At 48.6% G+C, this 15,486-nt stretch overlaps 1 protein-coding gene across 1 annotated transcript in view; it reads left to right on the top strand.

Annotated features, from left to right (window-relative positions):
- Window positions 1–6,224: 6,224 nt before the first annotated feature.
- SP7 (Sp7 transcription factor) overlaps window positions 6,225–15,486 on the top strand; it is a 75,280-nt gene continuing 66,018 nt past the window's right edge. Inside the window, 2 exon segments of the mRNA XM_083728997.1 lie at window positions 6,225–6,628; window positions 6,771–6,859. Of these exon segments, the coding sequence (XP_083585123.1) occupies window positions 6,845–6,859 (15 nt within the window). The 5' untranslated portion in view covers window positions 6,225–6,628; window positions 6,771–6,844.

Here is a 15,486-nt window from a genome sequence, read left to right as displayed (position 1 = left end):
GTTGCTTTTCTATCTGCAGAGCATTTTTAACCTAGTGGGGAATTAAAACAGGGTGAAGGAATTTCACCCATTCCGCCAGGTTAACACTTTACCATGTTGTCGGCTTTGCTGCTGATATTGTGGCAATTTAATGTATTTAATGTATTTGTTTCATTTAAAGTTGCGATCGTTACCCCCTTGCCATCAGTCCATTAGTGCCGGATTATACCCTCTGGAGGCCCCTAGGCTAAGGTTACCAGACGTCCCCGTTTCCCGGGGACAGTCCCCAGATTTACAAATCAGTCCCAATAGAAAAACCATTGAAGTTGAAAAGTTTCCCTGGGTTCATTGAAAAAAATCTGGTAACCTCACCCTAGGCAGTTGAAATCTCAGGGGAGTGTGGCTTGCAAATTATCTCCTAATATGTTTGTTTAAATCAACAATAAAATAAACTACCGGTAATTTCATTACACAAAACAAACATTAACAACCATTAATGTTATTAAACAATTTGACATACAGTGATGCCTCGGAAGTCGAACGGAATCCGTTCCGGAAGTCCATTTGACTTCCAAAACCAAGACGCGGCTTCTGATCGGCTGCAGGAAGCTCCTGCAGCCAATCGGAAGCCACAGAGGTCACATCAGATGTTCGGGTTCCAAAGAACGTTCGCAAACCAGAACACTCAAACCAAAACGTTCGACTCGCAAGGCGTTCGGGATCCAAGGTACGACTGTATTATGTTATTGAACATAATTGTATTGTAATTTTCTTTCAAGATCAAATCAATATTATTTTGATCTGTTGCCACGGGGCCCCTAAAAGGCCCATACGTCTGTGCCTACTTTGCCTCTTTGATCATCCAGCACCAATGTCCATGTTTTGGAACAGAAATGCTTTAACAAATAAAGAAATATATGCCTCCACATTCAGTTGCATGGGTGGAGGCCAAGTTCAAAGGATGGCATTCATGCTCATCAGAGAGGCTGTGTGCTACTAGAGGCCTTCAGTGCAAATTCTGCTGGGCGTCTGGTTTAGAGGTCAGTCTGATGTTACTGAGCTCAGCAGAAGGATGGCAATTTGCCCTTCGGAGGACAGTTTAGGACATCAGGGGTCAGCAAACTTTCTCAGCAGGGGGCCGGTCCACTGTCTCTCAGACCTTTTTTTGGAGGGAGAACGAATTCCTATGCCCCACAAATAACCCAGAGATGCATTTTAAATAAAAGCACACATTCTATGCATGTAAAAACACCAGACAGGCCCCACAAATAACCCAGAGGTACATTTTAAATAGGACATGGGTGGCACTGTGGGTTAAACCACAGAGCCTAGGACTTGCCGATCAGAAGGTCGGCGGTTCGAATCCCTGTGACGGGGTGAGCTCCCGTTGCTTGGTCCCTGCTCCTGCCAACCTAGCAGTTCAAAAGCACGTCAAAGTGCAAGTAGATAAATAGGTACCGCTCCGGCAGGAAGGTAAACAGCGTTTCCGTGCGCTGCTCTGGATCACCAGAAGTGGCTTAGTCATGCTGGCCACATGACCCAGAAGCTGTACGCCGGCTCCCTTGGCCAATAAAGCAAGATAAGCGCTGCAACCCCAGAGTCGGCCACGTCTGGATCTAATGGTCAGGGGTCCCTTTACCTTTACCTTATATTTTAAATAAAAGGACACATTCTACTCGTGTAAAAACACACTGATTCCCAGACCTTCTGTGGGCTGGATTTAGAAGGCAGTTTGCCCACCCATGGTTTAGGTTAAATCCAGCTAAGCCACTGTGAAAGCAGAATGAGTTCTGCAAGTGCATCAGAACTCCCCCTTCTTTCCCTCTCCTCCTCTCCTCTACCTGCACCTCCCCAAATCTTCTCTGGGTTTTCCACCATCCCTCCAGAGCAGATTTTTTTTGGGGGGTGGGCACAGGGGCACATAGAGGGAAGAGACAGAAGGCAAGGTCCATAGTGCAGGCAAAAGTTATTCCGCTTTCACCCTGACTTAGCTCGATTCAGTCCTCTTTGTGTATGTGTGTGATCACAACATAAAAACACATTTTAAAAGCCATAGAATGTTAATCGGCGAAAGGCCTGGTTATCTTCACTTGGCACCTGAAGATATGTAATAAAGGTGCCAGACTGGCCTTCCTGGGGAGAGCATTCCACAAACAGGGAGCCACCACAGAAAAGGCCCATCTTGTGTTGCCACCCTCTGGACCTCTTGTGGAGGAGGTCCATGAAGAAGGGCCTCAGAAGATGATCTGGGTTAGTTCATAAGGGGAGATGCAGTCTTTGAGGTTGTGTGGTCCTGAGCCATTTAAGGCTTTATAGGGTAGAATTTACAACTACACATTACAGGCAACCAGGCAGAGGGCCTTCTCGGTAGTGGCACCCGCCCTGTGGAACGTCCTCCCACCAGATGTCCAAAAAAACAACTACCAGGCTTTTAGAAGACATCTGAAGGCAGCCCTGTTTAGGGAAGCTTTTAATGTTTGATGGACTACTGTATTTTAATATTTTGTTGGAAGCCACCCAGAGTGGCCAGGGAAACCCAGCCAGATGGTCGGGGTATAAATTTTATTATTATTATTATTATTATTATTATTATTATTATTACATATAAAAAATGCTGTGAAAATGCTTTTTTAAAAAACATTTTGAAAAAGGCATTAAATTTGGCACAGCTCGCTCTCGCCACCTAGTGTCACATTTGTATACTGCACTCTACAACACATTTAAAACATTTTATTTGCAGCTGTGTAGCTGAGTCCTAGGTCAAAAACAGCACTTTGAATTGGGCCCAGAAACTAATTGGCAGACAGTGCAGTTGGGCCAGGATCAGCATAATACGCTCCGACTGTCTTGCCCCTGTGAGCAACCGGACCGCTGAATTCTGACCAGCTGAGGTTTCTGAACCATCTTCTGAGGCAGCCCTACATATAACACGTTGTTACATGTGAAGCTCCTTTCCACATGCTTTTACAAAGAAGCTGTTACAAGAATTCTAAGGTCTCAAATATAAATGAAATGTTCATAAATGTAGAAGGCAAATACATACATAAGTACCGTATATAAACCATGTGTCTGAAATAGTATGGAAGAGCAATCCTGAAGTCATTTTGACTCTCCCAATGACCTCAGCTATTCCTCTGCAGTAAGGGAGGCAAATGGGGAAAGCCTTCCCATTGTCTTTTCGCTTACAAATCCTATCTTCAGGGCATATTTGTTTATGAATAGGGTGAGCCTGTGACCTGGATTCATCAGCTAAAGTATTCACCATCACAAAAGAATGGCCAGGCTGCCCAGGTAAAGCAATCAGTGACCATTCTCAGGTATCCTGCTGTAGACCCGCCTCTTTCTGTGATGTATGTATGATGTTTTGGGGGGGTGGTCTTGGGCTACAGGGTGGGCAATTTCAAAAGTCTATATAAGGGCTTGTGCACCATTGTTCTGGGTTCTCTCCTTCTTCCTGCCTGTGTGGAGTGGGACCCTGTTGCAGCAGTAATAATAATAATAATAATAATAATAATAATAATAATAATAATAATAATTTATTTATACCCCACCCATCTGGCTGAGTTTCCCCAGCCACTCTGGGTGGCTCCCAATCGAGTGTTAAAAACAGTACAGCATTAAATATTAAAAACTTTGCTAAACAGGGCTGCCTTCAGATGTCTTTTAAAAAGAAGATAGCTGCTTATTTCCTTCACATCTGAAGGGAGGGCGTTCCACAGCGCGGGCGCCACTACTGAGAAGGCCCTCTGTCTGGTTCCCTGTAACCTCACTTCTCACAATGAGGGAACCGCCAGAAGGCCCTTGGTGCTGGATCTTAGTATCTGGGATGAACGATGGGGGTGGAGACGCTCCTTCAGGTATACAGGACTGAGGCCGTTTAGGGCTTTAAAGGCGAGCACCAACACTTTGAATTGTGCTCGGAAACGTACTGGGAGCCAATGCAGATCTCTCAGGACAGGTGTTATGTGGTCCCGGCGGCCACTCCCAGTCATCAGTCTAGCTGCCGCATTCTGGATTAATTGCAGTTTCCAGGTCACCTTCAAAGATAGCCCTATGTAGAGCGCATTGCAGTAGTCCAAGCGGGAGATAACTAGAGCATGCACCACTCTGGCAAGACAGTCTGCGGGCAGGAAGGGTCTTGGCCTGCGTACCAGGTAGAGCTGGTAGACAGCCGCCCTGGACACAGAATTAACCTGCACCTCCATGGACAGCTGTGAGTCCAAAATGACTCCCAGGAAACGTACGGGGAGTCTATGCAGATCTCTTAGGACTGGTGTTATGTGGTCCCGGCGGCCGCTCCCAGTCACCAGTCTAGCTGCCGCATTCTGGATTAACTGCAGTACTGGACATGTGTGGCGTTGTGGGTTAAACCACAGAGGGGTTAAACCCACTCAGGGCTCCATACCCTCCAACATTTATCCGATGAAAATAGGAACATCCTAAGGAAAAGTGAGGGATGCGGGTGGCGCTGTGGGTTAAACCACAGAGTTTAGGACTTGCCGATCAAAAGGTTGGCGGTTCTAATCCCCGCGACGGGGTAAGCTCCCGTTGCTCGGTCCCTGCTCCTGCCCACCTAGCAGTTCGAAAACATGTCAAAGTGCAAGTAGATAAATAGGTACTGCTCTGGCGGGAAGGTAAACAGAGTTTCCGTGTGCTGCTCTGGTTCGCCAGAAGCGGCTTAGTCATGCTGGCCACATGACCCGGAAGCTGTATGCCGGCTCCCTTGGCCAATAAAGCGAGATGAGCGCTGCAACCCCAGAGTCGGCCACGACTGGACCTAATGGTCAGGGATCCCTTTACCTTTTTGCTTTCTGTTACAATAAAGATCAGGCTTACTAGCCGCTTTGCTTCTCAATATACTCTGTTATTTTCTCTTACCAATAGGGAACCCACTTAAAGGATTCTATAGTGGCTCTTGGGTTCCCCATAAGGGAAAAGGAGCAGTTTTTTCCCCCTTATAACAAAGTGATAGTGGCAGATAATCCCAGTTCCTAAGAATGTGGATGACAGTAGGTCCTTTAACCCTTTCAACTGAGCTGTCTGGATGTTGTAGTCATCTCTCTCTCTCTCTACCCCCGCCCACCCCAGTTCCCCCCCCCTCTGCTGCGTATGCAGCTTGTTGTGCACGGGGACCGTGGCTTTGATGAGGTCTCTCAACCACAGCTCAATCACTGCCACATGACGTCTGTGATGGGGGTGGGGTGGGGGCCGCGAGCCAGACCCGGAGAGCCTCCGCTTACCCCGGTGTTGCTTCTCATGTGGCTTGCAGAAGCCTGGCCCGGCCGCCTCTCTTTGGAGCCTGCAATTAGGGAACCATTCTCAGCATGCGGTGAACCCTGAGACGGGGCTGAATGAGTGTGGCTTGGAAGCCTTTTTTTGGGGGGGGGGAGGAAGAGAGAGAGAGATTGCCTCAGCTCTAACTGACATGATCTCACTTCTGCTCCCCCTGTGTGTTCGCACCTTTGGAAAGTTGATGGTCCTAAGTGTGTCGCACGCACAAAAGAATTGCAGCGCATTTAAAATCTGTTGCTGGTTTGTGAGAGATCAGAATACAGTGCATACCCTCCAATATTCTATTCCATAATAATAATAATAATAATAATAATACTATTTATACCCAAACCATCTGACTGGATTACCCAGCCACTCTAGGCAGCTTCCAACATATTAAAAAAAACACACATTAAACATTTTTAAAACTTCCTTTGGAGGACTCAGGAGTCCATACCCTCCAACATTTCTCCGATGAAAATAGGAACATCCTAAGGAAAAGTGAGGGATGCGGGTGGTGCTGTGGGTTAAACCACAGAGCCTAGGACTTGCCGATCAGAAGGTCGGTGGTTCCAATCCCCGCGACAGGGTGAGCTCCCGCTGCTCGGTCCCTGCTCCTGCCTACCTAGCAGTTCGAAAACACGTCAAAGTGCAAGTAGATAAATAGTTACCACTCTGGCGGGAAGGTAAACGGCGTTTCCATGTGCTGCTCTGGTTCGCCAGACGTGGCTCATGCTGGCCACATGACCCGGAAGCTGTACGCCGGCTCCCTCGGCCAATAAAGTGAGATGAGCGCCACAACCCCAGAGTCGGCCATGACTGGACCTAATGGTCAGGGGTCCCTTTACCTTTAAGGAAAAGTGGGACATTCTGGAATCAACTCAGAAACTGGACAGCTTCTGTTAATTTGGAACTGTCCCTGGAAAACAGGGACACTTGGAGGGTCTGTCAGTTGAGCCAAACCCACTGGAGAAAGAGCAGCTCTAAGGTGTCTTTTCAGGGGCACCGTTTGTGAAAGAAATTTTGGGAGGGAAATTAGGCTTCTGTGTGGAAGGTGGCAAATGCCAGCCTTTCCTGGAGCTCAGTGTGTTGGGGATGTTTTTACACATATATCATTTGACTTTTCTGTACTCAGTGACTGGCAGTTGAATGTGTGAAATGACGCCACTGAAATGCATTGTATCTCAGGTGCTATGAAAGTCTTTTCTGCCGTATTGTATCAGCAACAGCCAATTCATGCAAGTCATCCCCTGACGTTGGCAGATATTATTCTGTGACTCAGCTCAGTTTCTTTCCCTCATTCATCCTAATTCTCCTGAGCAACCCTTTTGAATGACTCCATCATCTTGTCAGCTGGCAGCAGATGGCATATCAGGTTGTTAGCAGATCTTGATGGCTCTTCTCCTTGAAATGTTTCCATCCTGCCTTATCATTAGGACAACGTGTAACTAAGACCTTGAACCTGAGTTTGCTCGTCTCCTCCTCCCTCCCTAATCATTTTCCTTTTGTGCTGTTTTTAGATTGTGAACTTGAGGGCAGCAGCTACCTTCCCCCCTGGCAAAACTCTCTGTAGAAGGTTCTGTTGCTGAGACAGATGATTTCAGGGCAGGTAAAAAGGCCGAAGGAAAATAAGTACCGTATTTCTTCACACAGCACCTAGGGTGGGTGTTTGGGTTGGCAAGCACAGCGGGGAGGGGCAGCAGCCTCTAGTTTTGTCATTAATTTTATCTGTTTAATAATAGCAATAATTTATAGACTGGCTTATATGCCAAAATGCCAAAAATTGCGTTTTGCGTTGCTGTGTTTCCCTGGGATCTTTTGGTGAAAGGCAGGTAAGAAATCTAGCTAAATAAAGAAGTGGGTTATAGCATGTTCTCCAGGAGGAAAAAGAGTTTGGTTTACTTTTTTCGTTTGGAGAAAAATATGTTTCAATAGGAAACATAGCGCCCCCTCCCTTTCCCAGAATTTAGAACTCGGGGCCCAACTTGCAGACCACCTCATAGCCCCGGGAGTCGCTGCCCATAGAAGACGGCGCTGATGTGTGGTGGACGCGGCGTAGCTGGCCAGACCACTGGAACCCCACGCTCGCTTGCGAGGCTGCGGGGCGCCTCTTCCTCCTCTGCTGCCTGATGACAGCCCGCTGCCGGCGTTCTTGCTGCTGCCCAGCGGCCCGAAGGCCCGAAGAGCAGTAGGCGGTTGCCATGCCACTGCCTGTGTCCTAGGGAGTGGTGGTGGGACAGGCAACAGTGACACGGAGGAGGAGAAGAAGAAGAAGAGAAGAGTTTGGATTTGGTACCCCGCTTTATCACTACCCTAAGGAGTCTCAAAGCGGCTAACATTCTCCTTTCCCTTCCTCCCCCACAACAAACACTCTGTGAGGTGAGTGGGGCTGAGAGACTTCAGAGAAGTGTGACTGGCCGAAGGTCACCCAGCAGCTGCATGTGGAGGAGCGGAGACGCGAACCCGGTTCCCCAGATTACGAGTCCACTGCTCTTAACCACTACACCACACTCCCGCTACCGCTGCTCCTGCCGCTTCCTCTGGCGGCGGCGACAGCAGCTCACGGGAGGCGGCTGAGGGGATTCCCATGGCTGAGGGATAGGAGGTGGCGGAGGAGGAGGAGACGGCCACCGCCTCAGAGTCGAGGAGCAGCGCCAATGCGCCTGCGCCTGCCTGCAGAGTGGGGCGGGCCGAGGAGGGTAGGAAGGAAAGATAGTTGGCGGGGTGCAGCTGGCGGTGTGCAGGGAAAGGGGAGGCCACTGGCAAAGCCGCGCAGCTCCCCCACTCGCTGGGGCACCCCTGAGAGGACGGCACCCTGGCGCAACGAGCCACTAAGCCCTATGGGAAAGACGGCTCTGAGTGTACATCTGAATAACAGTTGCAGTTTGGGGAGGGGGGGTTGTTGCCTTCTGGCTTCCCAGAGACATTTGGCTGACCCCTATTGGAAACAGGATTTTAGGCAAGATGGATCCTTGAGTTTGTATGTTTTCAGGAAGAACAGGCAGAGAATGAGAGAGGTGGTGCCATTCAAGGTGAGTTGAATTTCGGCCAGGGGAATGACAGTCTGAGGTCACAGCCACACCATACATTTATAGCGCTCTTACCACCTTAACAGTCATGACTTCCCCCAAAGAATCTTGGAAGCTCTAGTTTAGTTTACCCTGCACAGAACTATAATTCTCAGCACTCTTAACAACGCCCCCCCCTTCTCTACTGTATCTGAAAAGGGAAATTTACAAGCACCCAAAGCAAATATATCAGTCTGGTACTTGAAGGAATCTGTATCATTGTTATCCAAAAATGAAATAAAGTTTTAAGAGTGCTTTAAATGTACGATTTGGGTGTGACCGGAGTCACTTTAGCTCACTTTGGCCCCCAAAGCAGCCTGCAGTGTGTTTGCTGAGGTAAATCCTCAGCTATTCTCCTGCCCCATCTATTCCTCCCTCTGTCCAAGACTGAGGAGCCAGGATGAGCTCTGCTTCAGACTTCTCCTCAGAGGGAGAGATTCTGTCTCCACAGCGGCTACGCTGAACAGCCAAGCATCTCCTCCTGCGCTGCCATCCCTCTCCCAGCTTCTAAGTCTCATAAATCTCCCTGAGCTTTATTTAAATAACTGGAAAGTGAAGCGAAGCCCTTTGTTCAGAAAATAGCTTGTGGAGCAGCCCGGGTGCAGATAATGAGCCGGGGAGCTATATTGGTCAGTAACATTCGCCGAACTTTCCATATTTATATTCCAAAGCTAATTATGGTTTGTGTGTTCACTCAAAATGATGATTCATCTAAACCAAGCCTAGGCCACAGAGCGATGGCAGGACCAACACAGAAAAGGGACTGCCCTGGCTTCTCCACTAAAAAAAGAAACATACCCCCTGCCTCCCCTCCCCACCCACTCCCATGTCTGCACAATAAACACACCCACTTCAACACATCCTGCTTGCCAGTTTCCCTGCACTGAAAATTAAAAGGGTCCCAGGATTTAAAGGAGGATAAGACAGATAAATAACAGCGATTCGATAACATTTTTTGTTGGGTGCCCCAAACAACTTGCATATATTATCTCAATCTGTACAACAACCCTGTAAGGTAGGTTTGGTGTCCGTATTATAAAGGTGAAGAGCTGAGACTAAGAAGAGCAGCAGTTTTTCAAAGATAACATGAACGCCCAAGATAATATTTGGATAAGCTCTCGCTCTTCCCCCCCCCCCCCCGTTTAAGCATTTCCCCAAAATCTATCAGCTCAGATGAAGAGGGATAGGAATCTTTAAAAAGCCTAAATGCTAAACTGTGAGGTGCTTCTCTGCAAGTTTCTTTATCAGAAGCCTTTTCCCCCCGACGTGGAAACCAGATTCCAGGGTGAAGCTGTGATGAGCCCTGGCTCAAAATGATAGACAAATAAATAGATAGGCAGATAGATAGAGACACTGTTCCACAACTGATGTAATTTACTGCTACAAAATGTGGTACAGGATCAGGGGTTCCCAACCTATCTGGGCATGGGGGCTCATCTGACAATCAAAGAAACTGTGGACACTACAAAATACCCATTTCACAGAAGAACGACTAATAACACTCACTCCCCTCCCCAAACAATAGGTAAAACACCTACATATTTCCAAAAAATAAATAAAACTCAGGCAAAACAACCACAAAAACCAGACAAGCTCCTCCAAACCAAATACAGTGGTACCTCGGTTTAAGAACAGTCCGGTTTAAGAACGATTTGGTTTACAAACTCCGCAAAACCGGAAATAGTGTCCCAGTTTGAGAACTATACCTCGGTCTAAGAACGGAATCCGAATGGTGGAAGGGCACTGGCAGCAGGAGGCCTCATTAGGGAAAGCACGCCTCAGTTTAAGAACGGTTTCTGTTTAAGAACGGACTTCCGGAATGGATTAAGTTCATAAACCGAGGTACCACTGTAGAAAAAACCACCATTCAAAAATGAGGGTTGAGGTGCCTTGGCAAGCACCATGGGTGTGTGGAGCTGGGTGTCTGAGGCTGTCTTGGTGCCAATTTGGGGCTAGAGCATGTTGCGTGTTTTTGAAAGCCTGGGGCAAATTTGTTAAAAGCCACAATCAGATACAGCAAAATGGAACCTCCATTGACAGAGGAAGTATGCTTCTGAATAGCAGATGCTGAGAGGATGAAATAAGGGAAGAAGAATATCTTCATGACCTGCTAATTGAGCACCCAGAAACATTGGCCTCGCTGCGGATGGGCAGATATGCTGAACTAAACGCAGGGCTGTCTTAAGTATATCCGGCGCCATGGTGCAAAGATCCCTCCAGCGCCGCCGCCCCCCATTTCCCAGAGTTGCCCACCTTTTTACCGCGCCGGCAGCTTTGTGGGGCTGGAGGAGGCGGTGGGATAGAGGCGGAGGCTCCAGGTGTGGCGCTGCTTCAGCGAGGAGGGTGAGGGCGGTGAGCTGATGCCAGGAGGCACCGCGCCCAGCCTCCGCCTCTTCCCTGCCCCCCCCCGCGCCACTTGCCTCTATGGGCAAGATGTCCCTGACTAAATGGCCTCTTAGCTTGATCTAGAAAGGCAGGTATTAACTCATCCTAAACATCTGTTTATGGAAGTCTCACTTGAAGCTTCCACATGAGAATGTCTCAGCCTTTGACTATGGGCCTGAGTGCAATGTCTCAGCGACGCCTATACTGGCTTGGTCATAACAACAACAACAACAATTTATTATTTATACCTCGCCCATCTGGCTGAGTTTACCCAGCCACTCTGGGCAGCTTCCAATCCAGCGTTGAAAACAATACAGCATTAAATATTAAAATCTTCCCTAATCAGGGCTGCCTTCAGATGTCTTTTAAAGATAAGATAGCTGCTTATTTCCTTCACATCTGAAGGAATGTTCCACAGGGCAGACGCCACTACCGAAAAGGCCCTCTGTCTGGTTCCCTGTAACCTCACTTCTTGCAATGAGGGAACTGCCAGAAGGCCCTCGGCGCTGGATCTCAGTGTCTGGGCTGAACGATGGGGGTGGGGACGCTCCTTCAGGTATACAGGACCGAGGCCATTTAGGGTTTTAAAGGTCAACACCAGCACTTTGAATTGTGCTCGGAAACGTACTGGGAGCCAATGTAGGTCTTTCAAGACCGGTGTTATATGGTCTCGGCGGCCGCTCCCAGTCACCAGTCTAGCTGCCACATTCTGGATTAATTGCAGTTTCTGGGTCACCTTCAAAGGTAGCCCCACATAGAGCGCATTGCAGTAGTCCAAGCGGGAGCTAACTAGCGCATGCACCACTCTGTTGAGACAGTCTCCGGGCAGGTAGGGTCTCAGCCTGCGTACCAGATGGAGCTGGTAGACAGCCACCCTGGACACAGAATTAACCTGCACCTCCATGGACAGCTGTGAGTCCAAAATGACACCCAGGCTGCGCACCTGGTCCTTCAGGGGCACACTTACCCCATTCAGGACCAGGGAACCCCCACACCCGCCCTCCCTCTGTCCCCCCAAAATAGTACTTCTGTCTTGTCAGGATTCAACCTCAATCTGTTAGCTGCCATCCATCCTCCAACCGCCTCCAGGCACTCACACAAGACCTTCACTGCCTTCACTGATTCTGATTTAAAAGAGAGATAGAGCTGGGTGTCATGTACGCAGAATGGAAGATGGCAGGATCCCCAAGGACGTTCTCTACAGGGAGCTGGCTTCAGACACCAGGCCCGTTGGCAGACCAACTATGCACTACAAAGATGTCTGCAAACGTGACATGAAGGCTGGCAACATGAACCCCACTGTATGGGAATCCCTTGCAGATGACCAGCTGCAACAAAACATGTCTCTCCCATATCAGTCTCTTTGGCCTCTGTAACCTTCCAACCTTACGGCAGGCGCTGTAACTTTCCAGCAGTTTGACTCCTCCATTGCCTCCTAAGACAGACAGATGCCAGCCAGCGAAAATTAATGGCAGGACAGCCAGACTCTTCCTTGTTCGGAATTGATAGGGTGGTTATCTCTTGTTTCCAGGGGATCGGTAGATAACGCTGCTGTTCTCTGCTTTAAGGCTGTGGGCAATTATCCATTCATCCATCAATCCCAGGGAAGGGATTCTCTATGGTTGCCAGCTTTTGGTTGAAGAATGGGTAGTCTGAAGTGCAACCTCTTAATTCTTTTCTATCTGGGGCGGGTGGATTCTGAATTCCTTTCTATATGGAACATCTGAGGCCACTAGTACCAGAATGCGCCAGTATTTATTCCATTGTCAACAGTAGGAATAATTTCCCATTCCCCCCCCCCCCCATGGTGCATGCAGCAATGGGGTGATGGATTCCCTTGATTTCTCAGGACCATGTTTGGAGTGTGCGGGGAGAAAATGAAACACGGTCTCTTCCTGTTGTTTTCTAATAAAGAGCACTCATCCTTTTCTGAAAGGAAGAAGACAGATCTTCTGATATTCTTTGTGTGTGTGTGTGTGTGTGTTTCTCATGATGTTGTCCAGCTGCTTCTGAGAGTCCTGTAAAACAGTGAGAACCAAATGTTATCCATCGATCGATATTGCTCCTGTAAACTTGTTCATGTGTCATACTGAATACATGTGCAAGCTGTCACCACACACACAGACATTCTTTCTTTGCACAGCTCAGCTACTGTGTACACAGCCACACAGACCTCACACTCCTTAAACCTGACCTGCGAACAACTGCACAAGTGTGCAGCTCAAGTATCTGTGTGCACAGTTTGTACGCTTACTGAACGCAACGTGGGAACGCCCTTCCGGTCAGAGCTGCTTCGTAAGGCGCACCCAGAGCTCTGCAGCCTCTGTCAATGCGCCTTCTGAACCAGGGCTGGAACCCTGCAAACACCCCAGGCTGGAGGACAGCGAGAGCCAATGCAAAGGGACAGAAATAACTTCAGTGGTGCATGGCTTTGTGGCCAACATTTGCAATCTGCCAGGTTGGCATGGGGAGGGCTGGGTGGGTCTCGCCCACTCCCCGTGGTGACCACACAGCCTGCAAAACAAGAAAGGAACAGAGAGGAGCTTGCCCAGCCCTGCGCTCAAAGGTATTTTTAGCCCCAGGCCTTGGTGCTAATTAGACAGTAGGTCAGAGGGAATCAGGGAAGGGGAGCAAACCACAAAGTTCCAAAGCCCAGCTTCCAGAACTTCAGAGGCTGCATCCAACCGACTGACGGACAAGTGTGGCAGCCTATGAAAACGCACCTCTCTGCAAAGCACAGGGAGTTGGTGAATCTGTCCTGGGCGTTGGCGGACGCTGAGGCTGTTTTTCGGAGTGTGCAATGGTTTGTGACTGACTCGGCATTCTTCCTGAGCACATGAGATGCTGCAGCCCAATGAAGTGGTGGTTCAGAACGGGGAGGGGGAGAACATAAGACTCCCAGTGTCTGCTAGGCTAGCCTGGGTTCTGGAGCCTGCCTCCAAAACACCCATGGCGCTAGGGCGGTCAGCTCCCGAGAGAGGGAGAGCTGTTCAAGGCCTATCAGTTGCCCACGTTTCTACTTTTATTTCCAGAGGTTACATGGGAGAATAGGAGGCATGTAAAAAAAGGAACGCTTTTTAAAAAAGCAACAGGGCTCTGCTTGTTAATTAAAGAGGGAGTTGAGCCAGAGGTTTTGGAGAAAGATCCGAGCCAGCTCTGCCAAACCATCTGCGGATTTGCCATGGGAGAGGCAAAAAGGGATACATTAGTAAAAAGCAAACAAAAAGACTCAGTGTGGTCTGGTGGTCAGTCGCCCCCTGGCCCTAGGCCCCCGAAGTCCGACTTTATGGCTTTGCCCCTACCCTCCGGGTTGACTTTGGGGCTGCCTATTCTGCCTCCTGTGCCAGAGGACACACAGCGACAATTTAGGCTGTGTGTCCACCCGTATGACTTGACAAGCGCACACTGGTTTTGTGCGTCAGCCATAGTCAAACCATGAAAAAGGCAAAGGCCTTTGGGGACATGGTAAAGAATGAAATAAAGGGAAAAAATTAAGTGACTTGCCGGTATTTATGTATGTGAATATAGTGGTGAGAATTATTTATGCACAGAAATGGAAGGAGGAGAGAACGCCCTCAAAGGAAGAATGGTTGGTGAAAATCTTGGAATATGCAGAGATGGCAAAATTGACAGCACTGATAAAATGTGGAAACTTTTAAAGGAGACTGGAAACCCTTTCTAGTCTATCTAAAATGTTATTTTCCATATGCGAAGACCACATCAGGGTTTGAAGCGCAAGAAAACAGCAGAATATATTACAGAGGATGAAATTAGATACGACGCAATTGTACACAATTTGAGTTATAAACATCGATATTGGGTAAGTGGGAAGTCACTAGTTTTGTTGAACTGGAATATAATCGTCAAGTAACAAATGTAACTTTCTCTATGGGAAAAAAAAGAATACAATATTATTACTAAATAAACCTGCAAGGGACTATACATTGCAATGTGCATCATCATGATCTCAGTATCACAGAATCATAGAATTGGAGCACTTGCAACTTGCTCAGTTGGAATCGCTGCAGTGCAGCACTGGGTGGTGTTGTCATCTCCCATCAAACTGCCTTTGAAAGGTTCAAATGCTCCCAAAAGCAGATAAAGGAATTGGGGGTCCAGTAAGATGTAGGGCATAGAGACTGAGCGCTGGGAACGTGGCCTCCCAGGCCTATCTCTCTGACCCCCAAGATTCCTACCCAGTCCCACCACCGCCCACCAACCCTAGGTTGTTTTCACCTGGCTGGAATGGATCCATGAACTCTAATAATATTTCTTGCTTGCTTGGATGGCGAACAGAGACGGCTGTGGTGGCGAGTGCAAAGAAACCAGCCTACTGTTGTTGTTATTGTTTAGTCGTTTAGTGGTGTCCGACTCTTTGTGACTCCATGGACCACAGCACGGCAGGCACATCTGTCTTCCACTGCCTCCCGCAGTTTGGTCAAACTCATGTTCGTAACTTCGAGAACACTGTCCAACCATCTTGTCCTCTGTCGTCCCCTTCTCCTCGTGCCCTCAATCTTTTCCAGCATCAGGGTATTTTCCAGGGAGTCTTCTCTTCTCATGAGGTGGCCAAAGTACTGGAGCCTCAGCTTCAGGATCTGTCCTTCCCAGTGGCGTAGCAAGTAATTTGTGCCCCCTAACCCGTGGATTTGCACCCCCTAACCCGTGGATTTGCGCCCCCTAACCCTAACCCCCAGATGTTGTGCCCAGTGCGGCCGGGCCCCCCTGCACCCCCCACACTACGCCACTGGTCCTTCCAGTGAGCACTCAGGGCTGATTTCCT

Source organism: Podarcis gaigeae, assembly GCF_964106915.1.
Source record: "Podarcis gaigeae genome assembly, chromosome: 2".
In the NCBI taxonomy this organism is placed as follows: domain Eukaryota; kingdom Metazoa; phylum Chordata; class Lepidosauria; order Squamata; family Lacertidae; genus Podarcis; species Podarcis gaigeae.
The sequence above is the reverse complement of the archived record's forward strand: the minus strand, read 5'-3'. Positions and strand labels throughout refer to the sequence as shown.